Consider the following 25072-nt stretch of genomic DNA (forward strand, 5'->3'; position numbering starts at 1 on the left):
AGGACAGGTTTCAGCACGGTTTCTGTTGAACAAATTTTACTAACATGCTTTTAGTTAAACCAAGGCCTTGGTTGAAGACATTTGCTTATTGTGCAATCATGCAATTGTGAAAAAATATGAAGGTGGTGAGCTGGCAGAAACGTTAGCATGCTGGGTGAAATGCTTAGTGGTATTTCGTCTGTCTTTACATTCTGAGTTCAAATTCTGCCGAGGTCAACTTTGCCTTTCATCCTTTCAGGGTTGATAAGTTAAGTACCAGTCAAGTACTGGGTTGATGTAATTGACTCTACCCCTCCCTCAAAAAGTTTCAAGGACTTGTACCTTCAGTAGAAAGGATTATTATTATCATTATCATTATCATTATTATTATTTGAGAAAACTTGATTATATTCAAGAATATACTCAACAGTTCAAAATATAACATGACACTTACCTGTCTTCAGCATCAAAATCAGAACTGACATTTTTACGGGGCAAAGGAACTGGCTGCTTTTTAGGGTACTCCGCAAGATGTGATGGCTGAGCTTTGTCAAGGGCTACACTCCTTGCTGGGGTTGCAGGGGACTTGGCTGGAGTGTTATAATGTTGGTCATTCAGAAGGGAGGAAACATCAGTATCAGTCCATGAATCAGTTTTCTCTTTATCACTGTCATCGCTCTCACTCCAAGGTATTGTTGGCTTTTGCTTTGGACCATTTGACCTTTCATGGAGAAACAGAAAAAATAGCAAAAAATAAAGTACTTACTAAATGAAACCAAATGGTTTCCACTACTTTCAAATCATCACCCTTACTGTGACCACCATCTTCCTTGTTTTCATCATTGTCATCCCCACCAACACATCAACACCTAGACACATATCTAACACTCTAGAATGCTAGTACAATACCATTTTAAAACCATTGTCCAATCCTCACACTCATTTCAGACAAACATAGAAAATGCATACACATAAAAGTAGCAATAGTATCAATAGCGAGATTAAGTCTAAATGCTGAAGTACACAGCACCAATTGTAGGTTCATAGAAGTAACAACTGTTGGCACTGACCAAATCTACAATGACTGCTGGTCACCACTGGCAGACACATGCCCATCTGTGTTCACATATGAACTGACTGGACAGTGAAAAGATAAAGAAAAAAGACAATGTATCCAGATGGTGACAGAGTACCTTACATGATTGACCATCACATATTGAGCCAACAAAATAATCTCTATAATATACAGTCTTGTTTGATCTGATAGAAATAACAGCCAAATCTCTCTCAAATAACACACTACTGTTTTTAAAAAAGAAACGAAGGATTACATCTAATCCTGCAAAAAGACTAAATAGCCACAACCTGAACACTTTTGGTCTGATAAGACTGACCTAAGGTTAAATTGCAACAACAGTCACTGTATACCAATGTGTACAGTATCTTCGGTTAAACTCAGATATGGTATATCTGGAACAACAGATCTATGCATTACACATAGCTATTGACTATGTATGAACCATAGAGCTGCTGGACTAGAGCCAACCTGGGTCCAAACAGTGGCAGTAGAGATGGAAGTGATGACGACAGTAACAGGAAAAGAGACAAAATGAATTAAAGAAAGGTACAGTTAGTGTGAAAAGTCAAATCATACATTGTTGCTGTAGATTTTCGTATTGATGATACTGGCTCATGGCTACTGGATGCCCCTTGAGAATGAATTTCAGCTTTCGAAATAATGGGTCTTGAAGCAAAGGTATCAATTGGCCGATGTGATGCTTGTTGTTGCTTTGGTTGCTGTTGCTTCTTTGGCATCTTGTTGCTGTTGCTGCTGTTCTTCTTTGAATTAAATCTTACAGTTTGTTGGGGGCTTTGAACTTTTGGAGCTGCAATAAACAACCACATAAAATTTACAAATTAAAAATAACATAATAAAAACCTATGATGGTGTTTCTTTGCTTGTGAAAAGGGCAGACAAATCACTCCTTAAATTGTTCTGCCATCGTAACCCCTTTGAGACAATATTTCTACTGAACCACACCTACCTGTGCTTCAAACAGTTCTGTAAACAATCAAGAATTTAGAGGGTTTTAGTAAAATGAAATTACGTTTGGAACAAGGCTACATTTTCTTACATAAAATTACAATGGAAGATTTTAATGTAACAATGCAAACCTTAAGCAAATGGCTTCTTTATAAGAACACCAGAGGTGATCTCAGATAGGTTGGTATATAAAAAAAAAAGGAACACACTGGAAACTGTATTATTAGATATACAAAAGAAGGAAAAGAAAAAATTGGGGACAGCAAATGTTTGATCAAAGGTATTCCAGCCTTTGATCATAGATCTACGAGACATGGGGGCCAAAAAACATTGACGACAGAAGGTGGTTGTCTCTTCACTAAAGCATCGAATCTCTTATGACATGAGCTAAATAAAGAAAAGTAGTCATAAATAAAACCAAGTACTTTTCTACTAAAATCAAAATTTTTGATGGCAGAGACTATTGCACTAATGTTGCATATACTTTATATACTAAAGTACATAACATAAAGTGAATACTACCAGTAACTTGTACTACTTTCCTTGCATCATCTAATAGTCACATATCTGTGTATGTAACAGTCACATACCTGTTAATGCAGTCCTCATATCAAAACTATTTCGAAACATGAAATATAAACCAACCAACCAACCAACCAACCAACCAACCAACTGCCGCCGCCGCCGTCATCATCATCATCATCATCATCATCATCATTATTATTTAATGTCCGTTTTTCATGCTGGAATGGGTTGGATGGTTTGACAGAAGCTGGCTAGCCAAGGAGCTGTCCAGACTCCAATTGCCTTTTGTGGCATGATTTCTACAGCTGGATGCCCTTCCTAATGCCAACCACTTTACAGAGTGTGCTGGGTGTTTTTTTTATGTCTTACCAGTATGGGTACATTTATGCTGCACCAGCATCAGTGCATTTTATGTGGTACTGGCACTTATGAAGGACAAGCCTCTATGTATGGATGACAGTGATTTTGCATAGCTTGATGCATCTTTTCAAGTACAGTAAATTGCCACAACTCTTGGTCCTGATATCTACAGAAACTTGTGATCTACCACTTCAAAATATTGTTAAGTTATTTTATTCTAAGAAAAAGAGCACTGCTGGAAATATCAGACTTCAAATTTACCTAACATGTACTGCATTCCATTCATTCATTATCAAACATACCATTGTGCTTTGTAATAAATTTTATACAGCTGAAAATCCTAAATACCATCTAATGCAAATAAAACCAGTTGTCAAAATGGTGAATTTAACCAGACAAACTACTTCTGAATGAGGTAGTGGTATACAAACATCATGTACAGGGTATCTATTTACACCCACACACACATGCATGCATGTATGTATGAAATATATACAGGCAATTATGGAATTCTGTGTTTCTAAAAATCTAGCCACAACACAGAAATCTGTAATATGAAACCTATTTCCCCATTAATTCTCATGGAATAAACTGAGATGTGTTCAAAAAGAAATGTTTTTGGGGAAAAACAAAAGTAATACAAATACTTTTATGCATAAAATACACCAGTTTTTAAACAAACATAGTATGAATATATAAAAAAATTATTTGAAAAGAAATACAGAAGGGAATAAATAAGAATGTAGTAATAGCTCTTCTACAAGAACCTTCTTTGACTCCACTCCTCATATTTTAACCTAAGCATAAAGTTGCCATCCCCTCCACCACCTCCTTGGAGGGGAGGTTGTAGTCTTGCAGGCTGCATGGAAATCTCAATAGTGCTAGTGGCACAAAAAAAAAAAAAAAAGAAAGTATCCGGTTCACCGGTAAATGGAGTGGACACAAGGAAATCATGCCGTAATGGACACTGGAGCATGATACAGTCCTTGGACCCATTGGATCCTGTTAAACTATCCAGTCAATGTCAGCATGGAATGTGGACGTTAAATAATGATGATGATATTATGGTAAAGTACATACTTATAATTAAGGATGTTAACTGCTGTGTGATAAGCTGTGGTGCAAATGGAGATACCACATTCTGTTCTGGAGACCATTACTATCAACATTTTGTTAACTAAAGTTGTTTGACATTTATGATGCACTCTTTCTTTGTAAAGAAAAAATTCCAACAGTAACTACAGTAGCAAAAAAACAAAAAGATTAAAAAAAGGAGGAAACAAACCTTTTACAACAGTTTTACTATCTTTCACAGTTTTCATACTTTTCTCTGAAGCTTGTAATTTTTTCTTAGCAATGGTGTTGACGAGTTCATCAAGTCTTTTATGTTCTTTATAAAAATCAGGGTATTTCTAAAATGTAAAATGAGCCAAGCTTTTGAACCATCCGTAAGTAGATTGACATGAGTAACACAGCTCAGTAGAGCAACAATATCTGTTTCTCTGACTACAGTTGACTATAGGCTTCTTCCAGCTTAATTCAATTTACTTTATTCTTTTGTCTTAAGTCTAAGACTTCCTACTACTAAGTCTCTACCACTCCATGTTTTCTCAGTTCTTCCTCTACAGAGCCACAGTGCTTTCAGAAACACCATAGTATGCCATGGTCCCTCATGTTGTCAACAATGGAACTGTTTAAAAACTATGCCACACTGCACAACATTACACCCACAAGCTAGTTAGGAAGCCTCCACACAAATACTATCCAAACATTTTCATAAAGAGGTTAAACAAAAAGAATATATAAAATATGAATATAAATATGAATATAATATACCAGGAAATACATGACTAGATTGACTTACTCTATACTATGAAACAGTCATGGCACTCCATTGGTTACGACGATAAGGGTTCCAGTTGATCCAATCAATGGAACAGCTTGCTCCTGAAATTAATGTGCAAGAGGCTGAGCACTCCACAGACATGTGTACCCTTAACGTAGTTCTTGGGGAGATTCAGCATGACACAGTGTGTGACAATGCTGGCCCTTTGAAATACAGGTACAACAGAAACAGGAAGAAAGAATGAGAGAAAGTTGTGGTGAAAGAGAACAGTAGGGGTCGCCATCACCCCCTGCTGGAGCCTTGTGGAGATTTAGGTGTTTTCGCTCAATAAACACTCACAACGCCCGGACTGGGAATCGAGACTGAGATCCTACGACCACGAGTCTGCTGCCCTAGCCACTGGGTCATTGCTCCTCCACAATGAAACAGTAAATGCTGAAAAATATAATATTGCTCTCAAGTAGACAAAGACATAGTTTATATGGATCTGTAGATTATGTCTAATCCTTCTACTAGTGTTATATACCATAGATCTGCTGGGCCACTGTTGATCCGAGATTAAACAAGTTTATCATCGCAACACACACCCTCACCATTGCTTCCACTATTACCATGATTAATACCACCCCTATCACTAACTCAAACACTACTAGCACTGCTGACATAAGTACTACTAAACTGGCCCGCCAGCACTACCACTGCGGGTGCTACTGCCATTATTATAACCTCAACACATCTGGAAATAAGTAAGTGGTAAAAACGATGTAGCGTATGTATGTATACCTTGGCTTTGTTGACTCTGTCTTTCTTGAGGATTGAAATCTTGTCTTGATAACTTTTGGTTGATATTGCTTTGGTACTCTGTAAATGAGAGAGAGATTAAAAACTGGTGCATGATGGAAAATCTGCTCTGTAGCTCCATGTCAGAAAAAAACAGAGGAAAAACTTTTACTAGAGCTCACAACTTAGATATTGTATTGTCCTGGTTAAGCTATACTGTATGTTTTATTCATCATCATCATCCTCATCATCATTTAGCACCCATGTTCCATGTTGGCATGGGTCAGACGGTTTGACAGGATCCAATTGGGTTTGAGGATTGCATCATGCCCTAAGGTTTTGTTTGGCATGGTTTCTATGGTTGGATGCCCTTCCTAACACCAATTACTTAACATTGTGTACTGATATATTTCTCATGCCACCAGCACTATTGAGGCGACCATGCAGCTTACAGGACTATGAGACCTGAGGAAGAATGTGCTTTTTTTTGGGGGGGGGGGTTAAAGTATGAGAAGTGGGTGTGTAGAGAAGGTTGTTGTAGAAGAGCTGCATGGATATATTTTTAGAATACTCTGTTTGCAAAATGAATTTCCTTTTTTTTAGACTATCCCCAAACAGAGAATCTAGCAAACATTGATGTTTTCCCCTTATACCTAGGGTGAGCAAAAAAAGGTCTGTTTTTAGACATTTGTAATTTTATTTTTATATGTTTATGTTATGTTTCTTTCCAATATGGCTACTCATGCCAGAGCAGCATGAAATGTCTGGCTCTTCTTCACTAACTCATGACACTACTCATTTTTTTTTTTGCTTCTGGTCACTTCATTACTCCCCACCCAACTCTGTCTCATCATTTACTCTCTCCACTGCCACCCTCTCACAACAAATAAATCTGTTTCTCACATCATACTTTAACTTCTCTCAATGCTCACCTAAAGACTTCATCCACTCTCATATTCTCTGTTGGTTGTGGAGGCTCTTTAGTCTTATGAATTACATGGTGACTTCATTAGTATTAGTGCCACAAAAAAGCACTCAGTCCACTCTGTAAAGTGACTATTGAATTGAGAGGAGACAACACAGGGGTAAGAGGATTCTTTTATCTAACCAAGGATAAGTCAACCTCTATAGTGCCAGTACCACAAAAAAACAAAAAAGCATTCTGTACACCTTGTAATGTGGTTGGTGTCAGTTTCTACTGCTGGGTAGCCTTCCTATGTCAAAAACTGAGATGTTTGAGCAAGGTATGCATCTCTGACCAGTTGAGCCCTGTCAAAGTATCCAACCCATGCCAATATGGAAAGGATTGTAAAACGATTGTGATAATGATGATGATGATGAAGAGTATGATGATAATGATGAAGAAAAGCTTCGTCTTTGAGATGGAGTTTTGGCAATGTGTGTAAGTGATGGAAGAGGGACTCACCATGAAAGATCACCATTTCACTAGTTATACAAGATATTTAATGCTGGTGCCACATAAAAAGCACCCATGCCGGCATCATGTAAAAGTACCCAGTACACTCTGTGAAGTGGTTGGCATTAGAAAGGATGTCCAGCCATAGAAAACATGCCAAACAGACGACTGGTGCCTAGTGCAGCCATGCCAGCATGGAGAACAGACATTAAATAATGATGAAGAAGATGATGATGATGAGTATATCTTAGGTTAACTGAAGAAGAGCAGATTGAGACTGCTCAACAATAACTAACATCCCCAAATACAATAACCGTTTCAGAGTTTGAACTTATGACTGGTTAAAAAACTACATTTATGAAGACCTCCACACTGTGTAGTTATGTCAAAATAACTATAGAGCTGGAGATGAGCTCTAGTTGGATCTTTGCATGACAAGTAATGTAAAAGAGATTGAGTGATAAAACAAACATACAGCAGGGAAACCAATCTTCTCCAGTTTCTCAGTCAACAGATCGGCCATTTCTGATTTCATTTCTTTTAAAATCTTTGGATTTTCAGATACTTGCTTGTACATCTTTTGCATCAGCTCATTGTATGATCTAAGAAAGAAACAAAAGAAACAAAAAAAAAAAAATAGTAGTAGTGACCACACACAGTCACAATAATACATTAAGGCATGCTTATAAAAACTGGTAGGGAAATCAAAACAAACTGAACATAAAGAAATAAAAAGTACATTTCTTTAATTGCCCAGGAAAATATTGAGAGATTATCTAAACACAAGAATTTTGAGACTGAGGTGAAAATCTATGTGAAAGATATCAGTCACTATTAGGCCATTTGAGTGATGACAACAGACAATATAAATAACTCCACAAGAATCCAGACAAATACATCACCAACATAGTTATTGTTGAACAGTCTCAGCTCTGCTTCAGTTAATCTAAGGTAACTGGAAGCTTGGTTGCAAATCTACAAATCCATCCACTACATATCTATTCATGTGTGTACCCATAAGTCTGTATAATGTATACACTCGGTCATGTTGTAGTTGGTTGTAGGTAATGTAGTATACAAACCATAGAATGCTGTATCTGTTTTGGTCAACAGTTTATTTACAAATGACATGAATAAAGGCAGTGTCCTTGGCTCAGACAGACCATATAGTGTTCAGTGGTAAGGATCATTGCTCTTCTTGATTAAACATCAAACAGAGCAGACATTCTAGGGAATATTCTCTACTATACACACACACACACACACACAAAACACTGCATGCATATATATATATATATATATATATATATATATATATATAGGACAATGCAGCACCTGGTGTAGGAATGGAAACCATGATCTCTCCATCATGAATGCATCACCTTAACCACTAAGCCACACACTTTCATGTGTGTATGTAAGACAGGATGTTGGACTTGTTGCCTTCAAGGAAATATATTGATTTCAAAATTTGGTACAAGGCCAGCAATTCCAGGTAAGGAGGTAAGTCATTTACATTGACCCCAGTACCTGACTGGTACTTATTTTATCAACCCCAAATTACTGAAAGGCAAAGTTGACCCTGGTGGCATTTAAACCCTGAATGTCAAGCCAGAAGAAATGCTTCTAAGCATTTTGCCTGGTGTGCTAACAATTCTGCCAGTTCATTTCCTTATAAAGGAAAAATATTGGTTTCAAATTTTGGCACAGGGCCAGCAATCACATTGACCTTAGTGCTCAATTTATTTATTGACCTTGAAGTGATAAAAGGCAAAGTTGACCCAGGCAGCATTTGAACTCTGAATATAGAGTTGGAAGAAATACCACTAAGCATTTTGCCCGGTGTGCTAACCATTCTGCCAGTTCACTGCCTTATAAAAGAAAAATATTAAAAAAAGACTGAGGTGGGAACGCTAAGCAGTGATGTGTATAAATGTAATGTTATTACCAGTTCAAATATGCCAGTGGCAAGCTCGAACTTATAAACAAGTCATTCACTGTGTTTTGTCAGTGAGAAAATTTATTTACAGCCAGCCACTGATTAGTGCTACCAGCTGACATACAACAACTGGAATAACATAAGAAAGATTGTCTCCCTTATCAGCTCCCACCATCTGGTTTTTGTGACTGAAGAGGAGATCACCATTCTGAAATGCTTGTAACTCACAATCTGGATAGGTAGCACTGTGAGCTGGTTTAGGTGTATTTACACCATTCATTTGTAGCAAGAAATTTTCTCCATAACAAAACACAGTGGATGGCTTGTTTACGAGTTTGAACTTCCCACTGGCATATTTAAACTGGTAATAACATTGCATTAAAAAAAGAATATTATTCCTAGTAATTTTCCCCATTAGCAAGATACCGCAATTTGTAAGTCAACTTAATTGGTTGGTAGAGGGCTTAAATTAAACACTACAAGTCCAGAACATTCTTTGTTATAACACTCTACCACATTTGCCATTAGCTTATATTATCAGAACATGTATTATTGTATTCAACTCAAACCCACACTGAAAGATGACATGATTGAGTCTAACATCAGACATCAATGAAATGAGAGTCTGACATAATCAGGTAAAGTTCACAAAGCACTCAAGTTAGGGTCAGACACTAACAAGTATTAGTGGAAAATTTTTTGCTATTGGAGCCTGGTGTAGCCATCCGGTTGCACCAGTCCTCAGTCAAATCGTCCAACCCATGCTAGCATGGAAAGCGGACGTTAAATGATGATGATGATGATGATGATGATGAGGTGGTAAGGACTGATCTCAGGAAGTTGGACTTCATGGAGGAAATGACCATGGACCGAGATGTCTGGTGATATGAAGTTCTTGAGAAGACCCACCCACATCAGCGAAACTGAGTTCTAGAAGCGCTGTGTAGAAAACTTCTCACACACTCTACCACAACAAACCAAACTACGTCTCTAAATACCTTCACTTCATCACATTTCTGCTTCATGTACTATGATTACCTCCCACTCCCTAATCTTGTCCTCTTGGCCTAGTGCCACTGTATCATCGCTCTCTGCCTGCTTGCCCCAACCTGTGCATTCTACACACATGTCTTGTCTCACTCTTATTGCCAAATGCTAGCCCCCGACCTGGGTGTTCTACCCACACGAGAAAACTTTTCCCTCACTCTACCCCAACAAACCAGTTTACATCTCTTCTCTTTCTCGCATTTCCTCCTTCATTCACTATGTCGAGCTCTCATTCCCCAATCCTGTTCTCACACCCCTGCACCTCTGCATCATTGCTATCCGGTAGCCCGTCCAACTCCATATATACCCAGGTCTTTCACCACTTACTCGCACTCTTTAATAGCACTCCCTTCGCAATATCCTGCCACTTATGTCATGGCATTTGAACCTCAAGCGTATGCCCTGGCACTTGCCACTATCTATACCTCTCTCTTCCTTCACTCAACCATCTTATTTATACTCTGATCCCCATTCCTTATGAGCAGGCCCAGCATTTTGCCACCTTCTCCATCCTGCGGTCTCCCACTCTCTCTCTCTCTCTCTCTCTCTCCCTTTCTCTGGCATTTCCCTCAGGCTGGGCAACCATGTATTTTCTTAGCAGTAGCACACCTGTTTCTGTCTTCATTCCTGATCTTTCTCTCTCCGGCTGGGTAACCTTGTACTTCCTCTTCAGCAAGACACCTATATCTGTCTCACTATAATCTTTTCGTCACCACCTCTTCCAATGCCTCTTCCTCTCTTAAAAGTTTTTGTCTTGCAAGTGCTTGGTGACCCTATCAGTGCAGGTGCTGCTTAAAAGCACCCAGTCTACACTGTAAAGTGGTTGATGTTTGGAAGGGCATCTAGCGGTAAAAACCTTTCCAAAACTGAACTTGCCTGTACATGTGCCACATAAAAAGCACTACTCACCTTTCCTGTGCTTGTACCACATAAAAAGCACTACTCACCTCGCCTGTGCTTGTACCACATAAAAAGCACTAAGTCCACTCTGCTGAGTGGTTGGTGTTAGGAAGGGCATCCAGCTGTAAAAATCCTGCCAAAACAGTCACAGAAGTCCGGTGCAGGCCTCAGCCTGGCAGGCTCTTGTGGTACCATCCCACCTATGCTAGCATGGAACACAGATGTTAAATGATGATGATAATGATGATGATACATGCACATATGAAATAAAAATATTAACTCACTGGGTATCATAGAGACTGTTTTGGGTACCATGGTCATCTGAAATATAAATAAGTTACATGATACTTAATTATAACATTTTTTTGCCTCGGCCCTAACAAAAGAATGTTAGCTGCTATAGAAACTCAAATTAAGTCTGCTGTCCCACCCAGTGTGTGTGTGTGTGTATATATATATATATATATATGTGTGTGTGTGTGTGTGTTGGAGAGGATTTCACTACACATCTTCTCTCAACAACAGGTGCTTCATTGGTCACTACATGTAAATGAAAGTGGGTGGGTGTCGGAGTTTCACTTCACATTTGTTATGCTCAGTAACAAGAGTGTTAACTATGACCAATGTAGGTGTCAGGGAACCAGAAGTACATTCTATGTCATTTACTCTCAGTAACAGCCAGGGTCCCACTCGTTTCATTGCTAGTAATATATGTAGGTTACAAAAATGTAGTTCTTTGTGGGTTAGAAGCGTCACAATTGATGACTACCAGGTTTGTTAAGAACTTTCCTCTCTTATACATTTCTACAATACAAGAACCTTTAATATTAGTTTCAAATTTTAATACAAGGCCAGCAGCTTTGGGGGATGGGGCAAGTCGATTACAACAACCCCAGTACTCAACTGGTACTTATTTTATCGACCCCGAAAGGAAGAAAGGCAAAGTTGATCCAGGTAGCATTTGAAATCAGAATGTAAAGCTGAAAGAAATCCTGCTAAGCATTGTTTTCTGGCACAATAATGTTTCTGCCATTTCAACTCCCTAAAGTTTATTGCTTGTGCTAGCTGAGAATCAAATCCAGGCTGCTCATGTGGCAGGTGAGCATTCTACCACTGAACCACCAACATTTCATAAGAACTTTTAATACTTCAACCATATTAACCGTTTAGCATTTAAACAGGCCATATCTGGTCCAAGTATTCTGCCTTTCTCATGCTCAAAGTGGCTAAGTCTAGCTTTTCATACCTACCCTACAATGTCATACTAAAAATAAACAATCAGTCATCTAAATCTTGAAGCTACAAGATAATGCAGGATTAGTTTAAAACAATATAAATATACACTGCTTTTGATAAAATAATTTGAATGCTAAAGGGTTAATCTCACTTATCTCATATCTAATATACCTCCTGGAACAGCAATATTAGACAAAAAGCTATTGCTTATTCTGTTTCTTTATAGTTTTTATACCTTCTTGCATTTCTCATTTCATTTTATATTTTACCTTATCAAATAAACTGGTGTAATGTCTTTGATAACTACACACTGCCTCTTAATCTTTCTCAAAATTATGAAGTTTCTGATGCCATGACAAAAGTAAAAAGGTCTTTGTACTATGACAAAAGCAACGTTTCTTAGAAAATCTACATAATTCAGGTTGAAACTGCAGCCCATTGGCAAACCTAACCATCCTCGTTGTGACAATTAGAATAAAATGGCATGCCCAATGACAACACAATCCTATCACATAAATTACTTGTCTAACTGATGCTATCATGGAGAACCAGATATAAATTTAATCTTTACCATCATTAGTTCTTTCTAAATCTTCTTCCTCATCTTCATCATCATCTTCTTCTTCCTCCTCCTCCTCCTCCTCCTCCTCTTCTTCTTCTTCCTCCTCCTCCTCATCATTGTTATCATCCTCTTCAATGTTTTCAATTTCCTCAACCATATCTATTACTCTGTCAGCATCTCTATCCTTCACTGGAGATATGTGAAAACTGAATGTGTCCACTGATGCTTTCTTTTCCAAAGGAAGAGTCTATCAAAAATAAAAAAATTTAAAAAAAAATTAAAAAAAAAGAAAATAGAGTGAAATCTAACATAACAAACTGCACCTCTCTGATGTAATGGTTCTTTACACATATAATATAGAGAAATGACAAAAAAACAGATCTTTAAGAATATTTATCCAACTCAAAACTGATGGTATTTTGTGCTATTGTCATCTCAGTATTATAATTATTATCAGAATCGTTAGCACACTGGGAAAAATGCTTAGCAGTAGTATTTCGTCTGCCAGTACATTCTGAGTTCAAATTTCACCGAGGTCAACTTTGCCTTTCATCCTTTCAGAGTCAATAAATTAAGTACCAGTTGGGTACTGGGGTCAATCTAATCGACTGCCCCCCCCTCCCTCAAAATTTCAGGCCTTGTGCCTATAATAGAAAGTATTATTATTATCAGATTGTATGGTGGCAAGCTGGCAGAATTGTTGGCATGCTGGACGAAATGCTTAGCAGTATTTCACCTGTTGTTCTGTTCTGAGTTCAAATTCTGCCGAGGTTGATTTTGCCATTCATTCTTTTGGGGATTGATGTAATTGACTAGTCCCCTCCCGCCAAATTTCAGGCCATGTGCCTTTAGTAGAAAGGATCATTATTATAAATTTGTGAAACATGGCTGCTTTTACTGTTGGAATTTCAAAAAGGTGGAGAATTTCAACAAAAGCTTCATGCCACCTCAAATATGAAATGAAATGGAAGGACTTCAAAACTAACAATGCTGTCCAAGAAAAATCCAGAAGTCAAAGCATTGGATCAACTGGAATGAAATACGAGCTTTGATGGTTAGGACATGTGGTAAGAATGAAAGAAAATAGATTTTCCTTGTCATAGACTCTTCAGTGAATTAACCATGGGGATGTCCTTTCTGCTGTTACAAAGATCAGTTAAAAATCAACCTTCAAAATGGTTGAAAATGAGACAAAAACATGGGAAACTGAAACTCAGAACCATTCCAATTGGCATAACTCCATCATTACCACCACTGTAACTGACCTTTTTGAAGCCAAAAGAAAAAGGAAACTGTAAAGAACATAATGAATGCGTGATGTACATGAACATGAAGGAAGCACTCATTCAGAAGGAAAGTGTAATTCTCAGGCATAAGAAACAGCCACCACCTCTGCCAATATTTTACATATCATCATCATCATCATCATCATCGTTTAACGTCCGCTTTCCATGCTAGCATGGGTTGGACGATTTGACTGAGGACTGGTGCAACCGGATGGCTACACCAGGCTCCAATCTAATTTGGCAGAGTTTGTGCTGATATGCACACACATGTATGTAAAGGCTGTGTGGTTAAGAAGTTTACTTTACAACCACATGGTTTGGGGTTCAGTGCCACTGTGTGGTATCTGGAGCAAAACAGAGTCTTCTACTACAGCCCCAGCTCAACCAATGCCTTGTGAGTGAATTTGGTTGATGGAAAACTGCAGTAAGACCTTAGAAGCTATGGTAAATAATTGAAGTCAATAATTCAGGTTAATAGTAAGTAGTTTGGCACCAAGTAACTTGTGCTTCTGAAACATATCACTTCTTTACAATTACCAATAAATCATAGGACCCTTGCTGCACTATAAATTTCAGCTTTTAAATGTTATAATTCAGTTTATTGTCAACATATACAAATACAATGAAAGGCTGTTTACATTTAAAGTTGTCAAAACAATAATTAATGTGTAAAGCAGCAGACACTATCAATATACAACGACAGAAGAAAATAATGTTTCTTGCTAATTTTGATACAAAACCAGCAATTTCAGGTGGTGGGGAAAATTGATTACATCGACCCCAGTACTCCACTCATACTTATTTTATTGACCTTGAAAGGATTAAAGGCAAATTTGACCTTGGCAGTATTTGAATTCAGAACATAAAGCCAGAAGAAGTACTGCTAAGCATTTTGTTAGCTTTACAGAAAAACATAATAATAATGGTAATAATAATAATGTGGCTCTCATGGCTTCTCATCCTAACTGATTAGAAGTGTTATCATGTACATTGTTTCTTCTTGGTATAAAAGATGGGCTATAGCAAATATTCTGCTCAATACCACAGATTTGCTTGTCAGTTGTTTCACCTTAACCAGCTGAGCATGGCCCTTAGTGGCTGACAATATGTGCATCTCTGATCACAAGCAGAAGTAGTGAGGAAGCATAATAGTCATGTGTCGGGAGGAATTCTTTGGGGTTTGGATAATTCACCTCATAGGTGTTTCATTCAACATCCTTAAACAACCCTTATTCAAGGATCTTTTGAGTGGGATGGGCTACTCGACCTGAAGAAAATTCTAACAGGGCCCCACCTGTAAGGTCCTGCTCTGTTAATCTTGATATGAGATCACCATGTCATGTACATATGGTTGTGATGCACATTCCAGGTGTACCCATATCAGACGGGTAGTCATGATGGGTATACTGAGCTTTGTATATTTTACCCCAGTGTCACTTTTATGGCATGCACTGCTCTCACTCAATAATAATAATAATAATAATAATAATAATAATAATAGTCATAAATAATAATCATCCTTTCTACTATAGGCACAAAGCCCGAAATTTGGTGGGAGGTGGGGGGGGGCAGTCGATTAGATCGATCCTGTACACAACTAGTGTTTAATTTATTGACCCTGAAAGGATGAAAGGCAAAGTCGACCTCAGTGGAATTTGAACTCAGAATGTAATTATAGACGAACTGCTGCTAAGCATTTTGCCTGGCATGCTAATAATTCTGCCAGCTCGCCACCTTAAATAATAATAGTAATGTAATGATTTCTAATGTTGTTGCAGGCCATATAGCAGCATTTCATCTGTCTTCATGTTCTGAGTATGTCTTTATGTACCAGAGGCGAGTTATTCAAATCACAAAGACTTCCTCTCAGCACATGGCTATGATGACCCCTCCCCACTACTTCTGCTTGTAGTGAGAGATGCACATATTGCCAGCCACTGAGAGACATGCTCAACTGGTCAAACAACTGACAAGCAAATCTGTGGTACTGAGCAGAATATTTGCTATAGCCCATCTTATTATTATTATAATGATGATTATGTAATGAAATTGGCTCGCTGGCTTAACCACTCTATTAACAAAGATTTTCTAATGTAAGCACAAAACCACAAATTGAAATCAGATCTAATACTTGACTGGTACTTATTTTATAAACCTTAGAAGGATTAATGGTAGAATTAACTAGGATTAGATTTTAACTCAGAATATAATAGGGAAGTGACTAAATACTACATGATATTTTGTCTGATGCGCCACCAATTATGCCACTCCACTAAGCTATATTATAAATAATCAAGTCAAAGAGAGTGTCTCTATGTCTTTCCTTGACCTGTAGCCAAATTTCTTTCAGAAAACTCCTAACATCTTAGAAAAGAGCATGCTCAACTAGATAGTGTCAATGACAAGCACAACAAAACTAACACATCCCTGCCCCCACAACATTATTACTCAAATCTAGAGACATGTTACCAGACAGCATTAAAGATACTCAACAGACAATACATACCTGTTTCTTTGATATTGCTGACTTTTCAGACTTTTGGAAGAAGTTCAGCTTCCTTTTAGCAGCTTTGGTCACAGTGGGGGCCTTCTTTTTGTTCTGCTGGATTTTCTCCTGGCTCTTCTAAGATCAGACAATTTAGACACACATACCAATGATTTGGAAAGACACAGTATATTACAGGTATTTAATATGTATCAAATATAGCCAAATATCATGTATATTCGAGCATTGCAATTAATACCTCCAAGTGTATACACAATTATCAGTCACTCTGATGATGTGGCCAGTCCAGCATAACTGAGCCTTCAACAATATTATTGAACCAGCTGTGTCCAATGCTTCTTGGTTTGTCACTGTCCTTCCAGCAAATATGCCCATGATCCTGTGCAGTGCCCTTGTGTGAAACTGTTCCAGCTGTTTGATATGCTGATGGCATGGGGGTCAATGTTTCACATCCATAGAGTGGAGTAGAGACGATTACAAGGAAGGCCTAAACTAAGGTACAAAGACATGCTGAAAAACAACCTCATTAGTCCACTGGAACTTGAAGCCTCTGCCTCAGGCAGATCAACATGGAGGTCTCTCACCTCATAAGCAGTAGCTGCCTTTGAAGAGGACCACAAAGTAGTGTCTACCTCAATCCAGTCAACAGACTATCACTGTGACATCTATGGGTACCTGTGTGCTTCCAGCTTTGGATTGCGGAGTCACATGCACTAATCACTGAGAACACAAACTTTGTCATCGTTGGACAGAGACAGACCATCAACAAGTATATAACATGAAAATAATGTGTAATAAAATATTTACCTGAATAAGGCACTGCTCTGCTGCAAATAAACATTTTACATTGCACAAATAAAACTCAGCAATATGCAACAGCAGCTATTGCTGCGGTTTACAGTGAGGTGAATATCTCTCTGTGGTACCTAGTAACAGCTAGGTGGGCTGTACCTCATTGTGGTACCTACTTGCATTTATGTGGACTGTACTTCACTGTGGTACCTTCTTACAGTTAGGTAGACTATACCTCACTGTAATCTCTATGTACAGTTGGAGTGAATCTCACAGGTAACTACTTACATCAAGGTCAACTGTACTTTCCAGTGGTACTTACAGTTTGGTGTACAATATCTCAATGTGGAACCTACCTACTACTTGGTGGAATCTAATTCACTGTGGTATCTACTTACAGCTCAGCAGTCTGCACCTCACTGTGGTACTAACTTTTGGGTAGATGGAATCTACAGAACTATATAGTTAGCAGTTGAGACCTCACCAAAACACCCAAAGCAGTTGTGACTGTTTCATTCATGTAATTTGCAACAGAACAGATTTTGAACAAACAGTCTTCTATGCTAAAAGAAACTTTATCATCTCAACTGACCTGTAACATTTCCTCTTCATGCTTTTTCTTCAATTCCTCCATCTGCAAATGCCACATTTTCTCTTGTTCTTTCAAGTGTGAAGTGAAGTTTTTCTCAAGGTTTTGAATCTAAACACAAAAATTAAATAATAAGGTCTTCATCATCATTTTCACCATAACCAGTGCTCAGGTGCACAACAACTCATCAGAAAAAGTAACCAAAACTGCATGAACAGTTCATAGAATATGCACAGGAAGTGTAGAAGTCTTAAAAAAAAAACGAAGAAGAAACTGGGGTGGGGGGCATCAGGTGTACTGTTGGCGAATGTTAGGAAGGAGAGAAGATTTGAAAGATGTAGTGTTTTGATTGCTAACAAACTGATTCAGGTAGTTTATTCTATGGTTCAGCAATTCTGAGTGCAAAAAAATGTTTCCGAAAGTCATGGGTGCTGTGTTGTTTTTTGATTTTGTAAGCATGTCCATATATTCTTTTATTCTTTTATTTGCTTCAGTCATTTGACTGTAGCCATGCTGGAGCACCACTTTGAAGGGTTTTAGTTTAACAAATTGTCCCCAAGACTTTTTTAAACCATTATGCCATGCTTAAGAAGACCCACCAAGCCAAGTAAAATTGCAGTCATGGCATATACTGGCGTCATGCAAATGGCACCTGCGTTGGTGGCATGTAAAAGCACCTGTTACACTCTTGGAGTGGTTGACGTTAGGAAGGGCATGCAGTCATAGAAATCATGCCAAATCAGACAGACCCAACTGTGGGATATGCATTAATTTAATTGAGGGATCAGAGTTCTCCTTCAAACAGGGACAACGTTTAAGAGTGAAAAACAGCTTCACATATACTTCGGAGAACCTGATATATGCACTAACCTACTCTGGGTGTCAAGAGCAATACATAGGCCAAACAAAAAACAGTCTACGTCAAAGGATGGGTCTGCACAGATCCCAGATCAAAATTTCCAAAAACAGAAAAATAGCATTCAGCCAACACATCAATGTTTGCGCCAATAACAAAAATCCAAGCTTCAGCATTTTTCCCTTCTACCAATTCAGGGACAATACAACCTGCAGCCAACGAATTAATAAAGTGACTCTCTTTATTACAAAATACAGACCCCTGCATGCTAATGTTTCTGCCAGCTCACCGCTTTAGTATGTTGTAGCATTGAGGTATGTAGGATACTGGAGCTGTGTGGTATAGCGGTCTGTAGAATGATGTAAAAGTTGCTTAAGAATAAGCTTACTAGTCCCTTAGCAAAGCCTGAACTCATAAGTTGTGTGCCACCATTCTTCAAGCCTAAACATTTAAGGAATGCAACTTCTATGTTCAGACATATGTTACCTTTTTCTGCAATAGTTTCTCTGAAAGTTTGGTTTCCTTTCTGAACACAGCTAAATCTTCCTGACTTTCTTTCGGTGCTGCAGAAATTACAGCTTTGTTTTCCTGATGAGCTAACACTACTGACTTTTTCTTTTTGTTGCTGTCTTGAACTACTCGTCTTGACATATTCTTTGGTAAGGTTTGAGGAACAGCATCGACTTCATCATCATCATCACGGATGGCACCCAAATTTGTTTGCTTGACAGCTGCAAAATAAACATAAGTATTTCCATTGTATCAATGTGTGTTTGTTTCTCCTTGCCTTAACATTGCATGATAGTTGTAAACAAGCATCACCATCATACACGTGTTGTCATTCATTTCCAATCTTTCATAAAAACATGTTGAGCCATGGGGGATATATCACCTTGCTTGGAAGTGGATGAGGGTTGGTGACAGGAATGGCATCCGGTCAGAAAACCCGTCTTGGTGAATTCTGTCTGACCCAAGCAAGCATGAAAAAGTGGACATTAAAATGATGATAATGGTACACACACACACACACACACACACACGTGTGTGTGTGTGTGTGTGTGTGTGCATGCGTGCTCATATCCTATTGCACCATGTATGTCTGTGACCAAGAAACTGAACTCTAAGCTGTGACATAAGCATTACACAGTAATGACAACTCTGATGTAAATTTGATGACTATTTCCTTAATTTGTAGAGTTCAGTTCAAATCCTTACATGACTATATCTTAGGTAAAGAGAGGTTCTACCAGACTGAGTTAGTCCAAGATACACTACATGAATGCTACTCTGGCAAGATTCTGAATTACTGGGGTTGGCACACCTAGCTTTCTCTCATAGCCTTCTTCAATATCACCTCAAAAGACAGAGTTCATGTCCCAGATTCCATTTTGAATAATTTTACTGTTACCTTATAAACATTTAATTCTACCACCAGAAAAAATAGGCAAGAAGTGACATTTTCAAATTGTTCAATTCCCTAACAGTAATAAGAACTGGACAGACTGTAATTAACTGAACACATTGCAAATTAATAGGCAGCTTGTAATTAAATAGGGATAACTTGAAATTAAGTGGAAAGAGGGTAATTAACTGGACTGACTCTAATTAAAGAGGCATCTAATTAAATGGGTAACTTGTAATTAACTGGAGATGATGAAATTAAGTGGTCATCTGACTGAATGGGTAGCTTGTAATTAACTGGAGACAATGCAATTAAATGGACAGACTATAATAAACTGGATAGATTGTAATTAAGTGGTCAGTTTGTAATTACGTGGACAGCTTATGATTTGCTGGACAGCTTGTAAGTTATGGAGGACAGTTGATAACTAAATGGATACATATGTTTATTGAGTAGCTTGTAATTCACTGGACAAATGTATTTAACTGGACAGCTTCTAGTTAAGTAGACAGTATGTAGTTAATTGGGTATATATTGCTCAACTGGACAAATTGTAAATACATAGAAAGAGAATTAATTTCAGGTGTTTAAACTTACAAAATTTTTTCATTAATTCTTTAAGATTGGCTTCATATTGCAAATCCCTTTCATGGAATAACTTCCACATATTGGCAATCTCTTTCTGGAAAATTGTAAGAGTAAAAACACATTACTAATTGAATAATATAGAATTTCAATAATCAACCCTTATTAATATCCTAAAGACTAGGGTTTCCACCTCAAGCATCAGAAAATACTTCAACTTTGATCGATGGATGACCTCTACAATGCAAAAATGTAACCTACATCAAAGTATTGTTTATATACTTTTCTTCGTTTTATCTGTCAGTCTGGAGGAAAGGCGGGGGCCTCTGAGACTTGTGGAATGGTGTGTGGGAGGTATCCTCAAACTAGGGACCTTGCCTAAATTCTTGTAACAGAATGGATTCTGTTAAAGACATCAAAGGTATCAGATGGTGGTGTTAAATTGCATGGTAAGATTAAGTCTACCACCCTAACATGAAGCTGTTGACACCTGCACACATGCTCAACAGTCACTTGCCAATATGATACAACCATTAGATCACAGATGTGTTGTTGACCCTCTCTCTCTCACTCTCTGCCTCCAACTCCTCTCAGATAGCAACCTGCACAGAGGCAGCAGCACTACCACCAACTCAACCCACTTAATTCTCTCACAGATGAGATGACAAAGGACCAAGATAATTGGTAATTTACTGTGCTCGGGAAAACTTGTTCATCATGGAGAAAATGAGGCCCTAAGAGCATTTTGTTTATGCCTAAACATGCTAGGTCTTGCCCCTGAACCCAATGTTTTCTAGCAAGCATTCCCTATATCTCATCCTCCTTAAACCCATCCTGCCATCATTCTTCTAAGGCACTACCAAGCTGTTATAATCTCTTGAGATAACCAGCACATTTCAACCTACCTCCTTTATTTTTGAGCTCCTTTAGAACAACTTACTATTAATAGCCACCCTTTGTTCTCAGTTTCAATCCTCCCCACATCATTTTTCATCTATAACCCCCCCCCACACCATTTCCTGTACCTTCACTTATCTCTCCCTCTCCTCTACATCTCAGACCTGCCATACCTCATCTTCAACACTGCTCATATTTGCCATCATTCTCTACACCTCCTCATATCCACCATCAATGACTCCACTCCACCATTATTTTCCCACTCACTTTAACCATGCTTACATACCTCTGAACTCCATTTCTATTACTGTACTTCACCTTGCATATCACCTCCCTATTAATGATGGTGGGTGAGAGGTATCCTCAAACCAGGGATCTCACCTAAATTCTTGCAACAGAATGGACTCCGCTAAAGACACCAAAGGTATCAGATGGTGGTGTTAAATTGCATAATGAGATTAAGTCGACCATCCTAACATGAAGCTATTGATACCTCACTTTACTCAACTCCATACTAATATTTTCCATCAGCTATACTCACCCCTTATTCATTACTCACTACATTCACCTCTACTTCCATCTTTAACCATCTGTTGCCCTCCTCTGACACTCATATGAAATTATCTCCACCACCATTGCTCCACTGTCTGCAGTCTCTCTTATACTTACCTTCTTATATCATCATGTGATGCTCTAACATATCATTACCATCATCTCTATCTAGTTTTTAGCTACTCTCATCGACTCTTATGCATTGTGGGGTAGCCATGTATCTCTTCTAGAGCAACACACTTGTGCTTGTTTCTCTATCATACTTTAGCCTTTCAACACCTAGCATAAAACCATCTCCCCTCCTCTCAAAGCCACCACCCCCAACTCAACCAAAGGGATTTTTCCTTCTCTTCCTTTGTGCTTGTGGTGTAAAAGAAAAAAAAAAAAGCATCCAATACACACTGTAAAATGGTTGGTGTTTGGAAGGGCAACCAGCAATAGAAACTATGTCAAAGCTGATACTGGAGCTCAATGCAACCCTCTTTACATCCTGTCAAACTGTCCAACCCATACTAGCAGGGAAAACAGATATTAGATAATGGTGATGATGATACTCTGAATTTAAATCAGTCCATGATGTAAATATGAAGTTTTAATATTAATATATTCAAGACACCAGGCAAAATGCTTAGAGGTATTTCGTCTGTCTTTACACCCGAGTTTAAATTCCACCAAGGTCAACTTTACTTTTCATCATTTTGGAGTCTACAAAATAAATACCAGTTGATCACCAGGATCAGTATAATTGAGTTAGTCCCTCCCTCAAACTTGCTGGCATTGTGTCAAAATTTGAAACCAATATTAATAGATTCAAGAGAAATTTACATGTTTTTGAGTGTCTCTTTCTTCAAAGGCTTGCAGATGATCCCTGAGCAACTTCAGTTCCTTTTCAAAAGCCAAGTTGTTAGTATCTGATGTTGGCACGATACTACGACTACCACTGCCATGGCCACTACTACTGTCACCATCTGTGTTTACTGCAGTGGTAGGGACCACTGTGAGGTCACTGTGTCGCTTTGTCAAATGGGTCTGTAAGTATGAGTGATGTAGAAATGCTTTCGGACAATAAGGACACTGCAAAGAAAAAGGTTAGAAAAAAATATAAGGAAGAATTTAAAAATGAAGTTTGGAGGAAATGTAAAATAGAATTACTGTATATACTCATGTGTCGAGGCACCCTATATCATGTTTCATTTTAACTGAAAAACTAAGGTGTCACTTATTTATGGGGCAAAGTTGAAACTACGAAGGGAAAATAATTTGTACTAAGATTTAACACTGAATTAGGAGAGCAACTTATATACATTACTGCAACTTATACACAAGTAAATATGGTATTTATTTATTTATAAATAGAATTGTTCTAATTAACTGAAATATATAAGTAACAGAAATGGCAAATACTGTTCAATTTATTATTGCAATCTGTAGTTATAACCATTATGCTATGATTTTTTAGCCATACCAATCCTCTTTCTCAAACCTAGTCAAACTATTCTTTCAAGTCATTACCATAATTTCCAACTACAACCACTGCCAACCTTCACCTATAAGCCATCATTAATCTCTTAATGTTGAGCCACCACTACTTATCTTGCCATTTGAGCTATCACCCAAGCTTCACTGATCTTAAAACTTGTTTTGCATGAGCAAACTATTTCTCCATTCTGTCCAAAACTGTAAAAGTAGCATCCTCCATCAATTTGGATACCCCTCAAATTGACATAACCCCTAAACTGTTTCAATATTACATCAATATCCATCAAACCAACACTGATCACAGCCTACCAATCTAACTATCATTCAATACCAACTAACACGACTATAAACGAGCCTACAAGGAAGCCTTTATATGATTGCTTAGGCTACTAGAAATATCAGCCAAATTTCCTACACTCATAAAAAAAAAAGGATCAAAGGTCCTTCCTGAGTCATAGGCTCATAAGGCTGGATTCCTGGATTCTGTGGTGCATATATTCCCCTACTTGATAGGACACTAGTCCATTGTATGGTAACCCAATTTTAGCAACTGAGTGGACTGGAGTAATGCGAAATGTTTTGCTCAAGAACTCAATGCATCACTTGATCCAAGAATTGGAACCACAATCTTATGATCATGAGTGCAACATCCTAACCACTAAGCCATGCACCCCGCTCCACATGTTTTACTCTGCCATCTCCAAAAAAAGATGGATTGGATAATATATTCTAAGGTACATGCTGAAAAGAAGGAATGGTCATTGTTTGGTTGGTTTTGATCATAGATTTACTCAAGTTTGACTTGGGGTTAAACAATAACAACTATCCAAATTTCATCACTAATAGCAACAGATCAATACTACCCATAATTCACTACAAAGCAGTAAATCAAGATGTGTGAAACAGCAGCAGTACCAACAGCACAGTTAGCCCACCACCACTACCACCACCACCACCATGTAGCCAATCACAATAGGGCTACTGTTGCTCCCACCAGTAACAACAACAGCAGCCTTAATGTTAGAGCTAACCTACGCACACATAATACCACAGTGTAACTTATAAAAGCATCAAGTACCTTATGGTAATTCCCAGGTACACCATGAATGAGCTGCTGTTGGGCCATCAACAGTTTCTTCCTCTTGTGACTCTCCTTGCTGACTTTAGAAAGCTCCTTCTGTAGTTTCTCAATCTGTTGCTTGAGTTCATTCTCCTTCTATAGGATTAAAGACAACATCAATAAAACCCTGACAGTAATAAATAGCAAAGGGAAATAATTTCACAAGTCAGAAACATTTACAACATTGTGCTGTTAAGAATCTGAATATAAAAGAAAAAGAAAAGAAAAAAGAACAAGATAATCACTTTTAAGGACAATAATACAGGCACAGGTATGCTTTTATAGTTGAGAAACTTGCTTCCTAACCATATGGTTTTGGGTTCAGTCCCACAGCACAGTACCTTAGGAAAGTATCTTCTACAATAGCTCCAGG

The 25072-nt window shown here is 38.0% G+C and overlaps 1 protein-coding gene across 3 annotated transcripts in view; it reads right to left on the minus strand.

Annotated features, from left to right (window-relative positions):
* Nucleotides 1–25072, minus strand: part of LOC106872833 (uncharacterized) — a 62702-nt gene that overhangs the window by 18659 nt on the left and 18971 nt on the right. For all 3 annotated transcript variants that reach the window (XM_089355471.1, XM_014919959.3, XM_089355470.1), the window contains 13 exons: nt 24658–24795; nt 22926–23174; nt 20664–20748; nt 19151–19395; nt 17812–17919; nt 16428–16544; nt 12645–12882; nt 11122–11158; nt 7427–7553; nt 5538–5615; nt 4194–4320; nt 1634–1865; nt 434–700 (listed from right to left, as the gene is read on the minus strand). In XM_089355471.1, coding sequence (XP_089211597.1) covers nt 434–700; nt 1634–1865; nt 4194–4320; nt 5538–5615; nt 7427–7553; nt 11122–11158; nt 12645–12882; nt 16428–16544; nt 17812–17919; nt 19151–19395; nt 20664–20748; nt 22926–23174; nt 24658–24795 — 2048 coding nt within the window. The remainder of the gene's footprint in view (nt 1–433; nt 701–1633; nt 1866–4193; nt 4321–5537; nt 5616–7426; nt 7554–11121; nt 11159–12644; nt 12883–16427; nt 16545–17811; nt 17920–19150; nt 19396–20663; nt 20749–22925; nt 23175–24657; nt 24796–25072) is intronic.

The sequence above is a fragment of the Octopus bimaculoides genome, chromosome 7 (genome assembly GCF_046866305.1).
Source record: "Octopus bimaculoides isolate indiv1 chromosome 7, ASM4686630v1, whole genome shotgun sequence".
In the NCBI taxonomy this organism is placed as follows: Eukaryota; Metazoa; Mollusca; class Cephalopoda; order Octopoda; family Octopodidae; genus Octopus; species Octopus bimaculoides.